This window comes from Apostichopus japonicus, chromosome 9 (genome assembly GCF_037975245.1).
Source record: "Apostichopus japonicus isolate 1M-3 chromosome 9, ASM3797524v1, whole genome shotgun sequence".
Taxonomy (NCBI): Eukaryota; Metazoa; Echinodermata; class Holothuroidea; order Aspidochirotida; family Stichopodidae; genus Apostichopus; species Apostichopus japonicus.
The window spans coordinates 36,231,629-36,242,281 of NC_092569.1; the positions used below are offsets into that span (position 1 = coordinate 36,231,629).

General features: G+C 39.8%; 1 protein-coding gene across 3 annotated transcripts in view; it reads left to right on the plus strand.

Moving 5' to 3' along the window:
* Positions 1-1,648: 1,648 nt before the first annotated feature.
* LOC139974557 (uncharacterized) overlaps positions 1,649-10,653 on the plus strand; it is a 71,725-nt gene continuing 62,720 nt past the window's right edge. Inside the window, exons 1-3 of one of the 3 annotated variants that reach the window (XM_071981782.1) lie at positions 1,651-1,816; positions 3,088-3,325; positions 3,879-9,000. In XM_071981782.1, coding sequence (XP_071837883.1) covers positions 3,125-3,325; positions 3,879-5,513 — 1,836 coding nt within the window. In that variant the 5' untranslated portion in view covers positions 1,651-1,816; positions 3,088-3,124 and the 3' untranslated portion in view covers positions 5,514-9,000. Of the gene's footprint in view, positions 1,817-3,087; positions 3,326-3,878; positions 9,004-10,653 lie in introns of those variants that run through there. The other 2 variants (XM_071981784.1, XM_071981781.1) reach the window with 2 other exon arrangements.

Sequence of the window (10,653 nt, forward strand, 5' to 3'; positions counted from 1 at the left end):
TTAGTCCTTGAGGTTTTCAAGGTGATGAGGATGGTTTTGTACATAGATTTTCTCATAGATTCAGAGGAAGTTACTCTTGATTAGTTGGATTTTACGTGTCATGGCCTCTTTCATGAAGTAGTTATTATTTAAATCATTTACAGTAAATCTATACTTGCACAAGCCAATACTTAACTTGGAACTAATGAAACTCTGTTGAAATGAAGGGGCAGAGGACTAAGCTTATTAGTAAAGTGTTGATACTTCTGCACCAGTTGAACCGGTTTTACCATATTATCTGAGAATTATTCAAAACCACATAATTTTTGGTGGACACGAACGGGGTGGTTTCACAAAATTTACACATGTTAGTGAGTCAACATTGGATAACCATTTTTACCTTCCAACTTTTGCATAAGGTATTAAAGCATTATGCTATGAAATTATCATATATTGCAAACCATGATTTTGCACAAGATGGGGAGAGGGGAGAGGGAGAGGGGAGAGGGGAAAAGTTTACTAGTAGAGCGCGCTTACCCAAAATTAAATTAACATTTGGAGCTATGTATGATAAGGAAACTGTAGTTGTTGGCGCACTCACATCTATGAAACTTCATGTTTGGTTCTGTTTGCTCCCTGCATTGATATGTCAGTCCTAAATAATAATAATAATAAAAAATAATAAAATAACAATATAATAATGTATACAACATGCACACATACAAGGGCATACCCAGCCCTGTCGATCCGGGAGTGGGAGGGGGGGGGGGTTAAGATGATCGTCCCGATATCATGGTCTAAATTTAATTGTGAAATACTGAATTATATTGAATCAACATAGTCGATATATTGTACAAACACGATCATCTGTGATTCATTGTTCTTCTTTCCTTTGAGCTTGTACTGTCTGAACGGTTTCTATTATTATTTTCCAGGGGTGTAGCTACTTTTATTTCTGGGAGCGCAACATATTCATGGGGGGGGGCTTCATAATGGAATGACCCAAGCGCTCCCCGAGGGCCTTAGGACCCTGTTGGGGTCAAGAGGCAACGCCAGGGTGGGATCATTGGTGGTTTCCCGAAAGCTCTGGGGTATTTAAAAAATTGTGGGCATTAGAATGACGCATTTAATGATCTTCAAATGGCATTGGTTGCGCACTAAACAGACCACAAAAATCACCATGTGTCTTCAGCCGTCTTATGATGGCGCTGCACACTAAGGATTGTGGTCTTTCAGCGCAACGCTTACAGCGTTAACATCCTTCATTTCTCTCTGCTAGCTTGAAAGTCTCCCTCTAATTTGACTGTCTCCCTCTATTATGGTCTTTACTACTAATCAGAAACTTCACAAAATGTGCAAGACTAAAAACTCAAAAAGAAAACCTGATGAGATAGATACGGTGAAGAAATTCACCGCATTAGATTTTTCTTTTCTTTTATTGAAAGATATGTTTTGTTTAAGAAGGAAAGGACGTATGGTGCTATTAAACAATTCTTAATTTTTTCTCCTATAGCCAACTTGTGACAGATAGTAAACAGTAAACTCCTATGGATACTGAATGCTGCAGTCAGTGTATATTATTATCACACTGCATCTTCGTAACTATGTTCCTGCAGCAAGCTAATGTTTGCATTGTGATAGATAGGGCATACGTGCATTTATTTATCTTTATTGCAACATCAGCACGGAAAACATCGGCTCTAAAATTAACTATAGGTGTACAATGACTGTATCTATATATAATCATATTGAAAGAAGAAGAACCACAAATACAACTCATAGTTACAGGTCTGAATTCTTGACTGACAGCTTGGAGTCCATTTCAGAATACTGGAAGGTAATACATTCATTCTTACATAATTACCATATTCATTAGCGTACACAGGATTTCAAAAGTGGAGGAGGGGGAGGGGAGTCAAAATATCCCCGACTGATTAACTTCAATGGGGGTGGATTTTGGGAAAGGCCAGAGGTGAATGGAGCTTTTATTAAATAAAGGGAGGGAGCTGCACGTGGGACATTGTGGTCGACCCCTTTAAAGAGGGTGTAGGGGTCCGCCCTCAGAATTGGTTGTAAATAAGTTATAAACGTCAAGAATGGATGTCTATACATGTAACTCTAAGTACAATACAATTGTTTTCATTAATTAATTATAATAAACTCCACAATTCCTCCGACTGAGTTAGGTAGTAACTTGAATCTTTATATGCTAGGCGCAAATGTAAATAAAGTACATTAAAAACGAAAGAGTGCTGCCGTTCTGTCATTGACGCCAACTTTCATGTATAACAAGAGTCAACTTTCAGAAACGGATTAGAAAGTTCGAATTCAAGCGGTGAATTCTGAGACATATTTAGACCAAAATTAAGGTTTTAAAAGTAGCTCAAAACGGAGGGTTGCAATAATAAATAATAATAAATGTGCCCGACTGATTAAAGTAGGGACCTGCACTATTACGGGATGGCCTGCAGAGGCGAACGATACTGGAAGGGGTGTTGCCCTTGCGTCATTGTAGCTATCTACTGTGTTGGCGGTTGAGTGGTGCCCCCTCGCTCAGAGAGAAGAAAATTAGGCCGAAAGTGATGCATTCTGACACATATTATAAGTTATAAGTTATAGGTCTATTGATGTAGCTCTAATACATACTTTGTGTCAGATTAAAAAAAGGAAAGACGTTACACCCGTAGTAGCGTTTTCTTTTCTTCCTTTACAAAATGTCAAAATACCCAGACTGCGCCATGCTCCCCCCATCTCCACCCCACCCCACCCCGACTGACGATCATAAGTAGTTGTCGTGGTGCATTTGATTTACTCCTTTACCTCAAATACATTTATTTTAAAACACAAGAAATCATATTTTAAAGAAACAGAAAACATTGTAAACAACATGTTCTCGGTATAACATCACCTTCTTGACTCGCTTGTCGCAAGATTGATAAAAACTGCCAAATATATGAGGCAAATTTAAAATTAGTCACCGGCTTAACTTTAGTTATGCATAGAACCGATGTTTAATACTTTCGGCTCATTTTTATTCAGTTTTCTAAATGGATGTCACAGGTTTATTAATTCAAATACATTCACCTAATGTACCATTTTTCATTTTAGCTTCCAACACTAGTTGTTTGTTATTTGTGGAACCATTATGGATGTTAAAAAAGGCTACTGTTGGCGATGTAATCAATCTTTACGGGGTGCGCCGAAGAAATGTACCTCTTGTGTGACAGCTGAGTATTGCAGTACAGATTGCCTCGATAACGACAAGGTTCGACATGAGAGTGTAGAATGCCCTAATTGGTCGGCCAAACCATGTGGAAGTTGTAAGAAAATCGGAGCACTATTTGAGGTTGGTATTGTTTCGCATGTTACATGCTTTTTATCTTTTTCTGTTTAAAGCCAAACGAAGATTGCGATTTAACATATAAATGGCTTCATGTACGTGGGTGACTAATAAGTTCGGACGGTTGTCAGAATAGACACATTTGCGACAATCATTGCAATTGCCGAGAAAATAAAACGCGATTTGCACTCATAAAAGATGTTTGGATGCTCGTCACAATTGGGCTGCTCGTCTCCCCCAAACAAGTTTTATTTATACAGACGTAAGAGATTGTCAGCTCAGGATTTGGACGTGTTCGTTATTCAACTGAGAATATGTCAATCAGCTTTTCTAGTGATACACAATGCATTAAATAGGCTAAATTAACGTACTCTGTTAATGTGTGGAATAACAATAAAGCTCCATCCGTATGAATGCATGGAGGATCTGAATATTCAATGTACAAACTAATCATTCGTTCTCGTGACGTTTATTCCTAGCAGTGTTATTGAACAATTGTAAGAGCTTGTTGTTGTTCTAGGATTGCAGCAAATCTTTGATCTTCCTATTTCTTTAACAGTGCTGTGGGTGTTTATCGATCATGTACTGCAATGATACTTGCCAAAAGTTACACTGGGAGAGCCACAAGCGTGATTGCGTCAAGTGGAAGAAAAAAGCCAAGAAACTCGCATCCATACTGCTATTATCCAGCACGCAGGACTATCCGTTTTATTTTAGTAATTCATTTGCGAATGACCTCTTGAACTTGGAGAGTAACGAAATGAAAGACAAAAATGATTTAGAGTCCGCCCAACAAGATTACAGCATTTTACTTCCTGCTTGCGGTGACCTACGTCAGATGATCCAGACGGTGTATTCACTCCCTGTAAACTTCACTGGTAGTCTGAAGTTTGTTTTGAATGATATTGACCCGTTCGTCATGGCCAGAAATGTCCTGCTACTCTATATGATAAGTTCATCTACCGAGGTCATCGCTCCAAAGATTGCATCCATCTGGTTATCACTCCACCTCTCTGAGGAAGAGTACACCCTCCTCCGTGCATCGCTCCATAGACTCATAGAGATGGACGCCACTCGGTTCAAGGAAAGCACGAGCGATGTAGTTGATGTCAGCGCGCATTCATACAACGCAATGCGTGAAGTTTGGATGAGATGGGGAAAACTGCAGTGTCATAAAGGCAGTAAGGATTGTATCAAGTTGGAAGAAGAGAGACAAAATATGGTTCCACAAGACGAGGAATCAAGATCCAGTGTTAAGTCATACGTAGGCCAAGTGCCAAGGCGTCACGCTGCATCCATTGATAAATGGTTCTCTGATGGCGTTATAATGGCAAAGGAAACCCAAAAAGACATACTACCCTATTACAACTGCACATTCACCGGTCGGAAAGTTGGACAAAGTTTCTTTGCAGGAACCAAAATTCCTTCAGATATAACATTTAATTACTGTGTCAATGATGATTGCGTCCCATTCCAGATGTGGGACTATCTAGACATGATCAAGAACGAAGACTGTGACTCCGTCACAGAAATGTGTCATGCGTTTACCACCAAATGTGTTACCATAACAACGAACATGATCAAGCAAAGAAGGATGAAGTTGGGAATTAATATTTCAGACTTCTTGAGACTTCAACCGCTTTTACCCCGCAATGCTCAATTCGACCGCATATTTGCCTCAAATTTAATTGACTACCACAAAATATCTGTCGTGTTGGAGACGTTGGAACCCCTTCTGAGTAATGATAATCCACACGCCGTTCTTCTTACTGAGACAATTAATTGGTACGGTTGTTTGGAGAAGGATGCAGACCTTCCTACTGATCCACACACTAGATACGAATTACTTCTTCGAAATAGGAGGGATTCACTCGTGCAAAGTATACTCGCCGATGCAAGGGGTAACACAGTTAGCATAATGCGAGAATTCTACAATAACATGATATATTTTGTAACTTATCTACGAGCTAGAAGGATCCATGAACCAGAGGTACCCTATTCTGGGCAGTTGAGGAGAAAACCTCCAACATGGTTGGATTTGAGAAATTGGAGTAAACTTAATCTTCGTGACTTTCGCTCAGGTAGAAATAAGGTTGTACCACTTTGCCGAAGGGTAAACGCCCGGACTGTTTCCAGATGTCGTGGAAGTAACCGTATCCTTGAATGGTATCGAGAAGATGGAACTCCTTTGTAAACACACACACTAATCTCTAACACCGAACCGCGATTTATAAGAGCATCTGTACATGAAATCACATGTCTTTGAACACCTCCAAAGCGCAACTGGTGTGTAACGACAAATGTCGTCACCCAATAGTAATATCATTCAAACTCACTGTCCATTGATGACGTCGCCGGTTACTTGTATGTTACTCCCGTCCAACCGTTGTCTGTAGGGAGCCATTAGATAACCTTCCACGGTAAATATTGAATCCGTAACAGTATGCTGATCGTGCATGACCCGGCGACTTATATCAAAATCTTCCTTCTTCTTTTGATTGATTTACATAATTACAACCGATGTGTCCTTGCAGTTCCAACCTTTGTCCCGGAATCTTCATCGTAGAGGTGAAGTTTTACCGTCGCTTTAAGACTTACAAGGCATTACCACAACAGGCCATGACGGGGTGATCCGGGTTTGATTGTCTCGCAAATTAGTGGCTCATGCAGTGAGTACCATGGAGGCATTACCACGACTATACAACCCACTGGCAGGACTATATAATTGTCATCGAAGGAAATATTTTCCATTCATTTATGGAAAGGACAATACCCATCTACTTACCCAGCGCTTGAATATGTTATTGAGCAGCGTGCAGCCTTCGATATAATAATCTAACTAATACCAACGGTAGTTCCTCTGTTTCTATGATAGACAGAACTTTCTGCACATGTAAAGAATACTTAACGGAACATTTAACAATAACTATATATTTTAATGGTTCATTTTCTTTCTTCGTTTTACGAGTGTTCGCTGTAACTTCTGCTCCCGTTCCATATTAGTTCTGCTTCAGTTCCTTGTACATTCTATTTCCGTTACCTATAGGCCTATCATGTCCGCTTACATTCCATTCCTCTCCATGTTATGTATCCGTACCCTACACGTTCTATTTCGGTTACCTATAATGTCCGCTTCCATTCCATTCCTCTACACGTTATGTATCCGTACGCTTCCATTCCATTCCTCTACATGTTATGTATCCGTACCCTATACGTTCTATTTCCGTTACCTATCATGTCCGCTTCTATTCCATTCCTCTCCATGTTATGTATCCGTACCCTATACGTTCTATTTCCGTTACCTATCATGTCCGCTTCCATTCCATTCCTCTCCATGTTATGTATCAGTACCCTATACGTTCTATTTCCGTTACCTATCATGTCCGCTTCCATTCCATTCTTCTACATGTTATGCATCCGTACCCTATACTTTCTATTTCCGTTACCTTTCATGTCCGCTTCCATTCCATTCCTCTACATGTTATGTATCCGTACCCTATACATTCTATTTCCGTTACCTATCATGTCCGCTTCCATTCCATTCCTCCCCATGTTATGTATCCGTACCCTATACGTTCTATTTCCGTTACCTATCATGTCCGCTTCCATTCCATTCCTCTCCATGTTATGTATCCGTACCCTATACTTTCTATTTCCGTTACCTTTCATGTCCGCTTCCATTCCATTCCTCTCCATGTTATGTATCCGTACCCTATACGTTCTATTTCCGTTACCTTTCATGTCCGCTTCCATTCCATTCCTCTACATGTTATGTATCCGTACCCTATACGTTCTATTTCCGTTACCTATCATGTCCGCTTCCATTCCATTCCTCGTATCCGTACCCTATAAGATAAGATAAGATAAACTTTATTGCATCCGATAGGGAAATTACATGCTTGCAGATAAAACAGTAAGATATAAAAACGATACTATACAACAATAAGAGAACAAACAGTAGGACAATAAAAGCATAAGAAATGCTAATAACAAGGAACGGGAACAGATGGGCCGAAGCTCACAGAATGGCAAGGAATAGAAAGTATAAACAAATCACAAACGATAAATATGATAAGAACCCAATGAAAGAAGGAAAGACAAAGGCAAGAGATTAGCGATTAAAAGATGCATTAAAAATTCTAACAGCTTTTCCCATGAAAGATGAGGGGTAACGATTAGTATGAGTCTTCGGAGGTCTCATCCTCCCACTACGAGGGATGATACAATTATTTAATGGCGCGTGGAGAGGGTGATCGATATCCTTGAGAACTGAATGAAGCTTATCATCAACCCGACTATCAAAGACCTCGTCAACCATTGGCAAGCGTTTCCCAACAGCCCTACCTGCCCGTTTAACAGTATCATCTAAGACTTTCTTGGATGTCTTATTTATGTTACCAACCCAGGAAGTTATGCAGTATGACCAAACACTACTAATAATAGAGTTGTAAAAAATGGATAAAATGTTCTGGTTCACGTCAAAAGAGACTAATTTCCTCAAGCAATACATTCTTGGTTTCAAACGTTTGGCAACATACTCAACATGTGCATCCCACTTTAGCTGATCATCCATAACTACACCCAAATATTTGTACTCAGTTACCCTATCCACTGTCTTACTGTCAATGACCACAGGTTCGGGCACTATCTTGTTCGCTCTCCGGAAGTCTATAATGACTTATATGATGACTATACGTTTTATTTCCGTTACCTATAAGGTCCGCTCCCATTCCCCTGTTATGTATCCGTATACGGTATACCATATACGTTCTATTTCCGTTACCTATAAGGTCCGGTTCCGTTCCCACAGCGTTCCTTTTCTGTTCCCCATTATATTATCTCCGTTTCATACGTTCATTCCAGTTCTCTACATGTTATGTATCCGTTCTCGATACGTTATTTGTTTTCCATTCTGTTGTATATATATTTCTGTTAGGCCTTTCGCACATTTATTTTTAGATTAAGCATCACCAACCTGTTTCTGGTTTCTGATTTACTGTTATTTGACTTATTTCAGAGCTACACGGGCCGCCGACTAAAACCATCAAAATTCTACACTGAACGAATAAAACTGGCGTGTTAATCCCCAATACATAAGGAAACTCGTCAGTAATAAAGTAAAATCATTATACCGTCAGATAAATTTAAATAATGTACTCAAATGCATCGCATAAATGGACCCAACTGTACTGTGTTAAGAATTTGGCATTACAAGGTGTGAATGCAGTCAACATGTATTGTATTTTTCCCTGAACATACCACAGTATTGTATTATTTCAACATCATTTCTCCCCCCCCCCCTTTGAAATGCACAGCTTTATTATGATATTTGAGACCATAAGCACTATGTTTCCCTTTTAGTTTTGTGTAGCCTAATTGTCTCTATGCTAGACTAAGTATTCTACCACTTTATTGATTAGTGTCAGATGTTTACAAGGTCATTTCTCAAAAATTGAAAGTAATGTTTCATGTTGCATCTACAGCCATTCACCTATAATATATACCTCTTGCCATGCAATTGTCTGCTTACTTTGTACTTATGCAGGATTTCAATGTCTCTTTTGCATCTGTTTTGTATGTGCAGTTAAAATGCTAAGATAAGAGGGCAGAGGGAGAACAGTGGTTGTAGGAAGCAGACACACAATACGTAAGCAATAAACGGAGAGTAACCCTCAGTTCGACTCAGGGGCGTCAAACATGGGGCGAGGGGCAGGGGATACGCCCCACTTTCTGAAGGGCGGGGACACAATATCTAATGTCCCCCACCCCCACCCAGGTTTAGTTACTGACTCGTATAGGCGCTTGGCATATCATTCAGGCTCATAATGACTTGTGCATCTCATAACGAGAGCTCAAACACGTAATGCTACATAAGATTAGTAGTTATTAATGTTTTATTCTGATCTGCTCGACCACCAGATGAAAAGTTGAACTTTGTAACAGGGTTGAAATATGAATGATGGCCCCCACCGACCCACCACCCACTTTCAATTGGCATTGACAGCACTGGTTTGACTTAACTTAGTTTTCGTATAGATTCTTCTCGTGTATCCCGTACGCGAGACAGTATAGAAAAGAAATTCTACCTGGATTGAAGCTCATGTTTTAAAAAGGTCTACTACAGATCTTGTTTTAAATTTATTTCTTTCGAATTAGATGCATTATATCTTTATGTTTTATTCTTCTCTCAAAATGTATATTTTGTCTTGAATTAAACATGTGAAAACTTCACAGCTGGAGCCCCCACCAGGGCTTAGAATCCATTCTGGAGAAATTTAACTGCTGTGCCTGACATGTAGTTTCGTGCTTTATAACCTGAGGCCATGAGAGAACAAGAAATCTCCGAAACGTTGCTTTGCCCATGCACCCACTGTGAGGCTCTGAGATACCACAGAACAGGGTGTCTCTTTCTGACATGTATTGATTTGGTTCAAAATCACTAGCAGAGGCCAAGAATATATACCTGAAAGTGCTGCAGCCCTATACTCCCAGCCAATAACAGTGTACACAATGGGTATCTACAGCTGTAATTATAAAACAAATAATCCCTTTATTGGTTTCAAGTTTTTAAAACGCAGCTGGGCCAGTCAATTCAGTCGGTACCCAAAAGAACTAATTGGTCTACAGTACACTACCAGTACACGATCCACTGAAGTTGACGTACTAACGAAAACGATCAAATTCAGTCACGATATACAGACTATTCGACGAAGATGGGAATCCAAAAGAAATTATTGTCCTCAACATAGAATGCCCGAGAGTGCCAGCCATATCCGGGCATCTAGAAGTGCCAAATATAACAATATGGACTCTTGTTCCGTACCCCATTTCCATTGATACACTGCTGCTTGCTAAGCCACTCCCGCAGGCTTACACACCCGATAAACCCGACTCAATTTTGCCCGCTAATCGTTGGGTTATTTTATTTTCTAACCTGGCTATTGAAACACCGAAGTGTGCGAACGTACATGATAGTACGTGAGCATGATTGATTCATATAGAGGAATACTTGTTACATATCGTCAAATCGGTTTTCATTCTAAGTTTTTTTCCATTACTTTTTTAACAATTATATCTTATTTCTTGTTTTCTTTGTTAATGCTATATACTAAGCATGCGGCCGCCCGGAGGGTGCCTTGCCACGTTTTGAATATATAATCAGTTCAAAGCCTTTCCAGAGATAGCACCATTTTGCATCCAAGCCACCTTACATATACACAAATTTTTCCACTTAGAGCCTCCCCCAAGACGGCTGGCTACCCCTGCACGGGGTGACAGAGGAAGGATCCGCCCGGATGCGAATTTTTTTTTTCCCAAACAGGTTCTCAATTGCG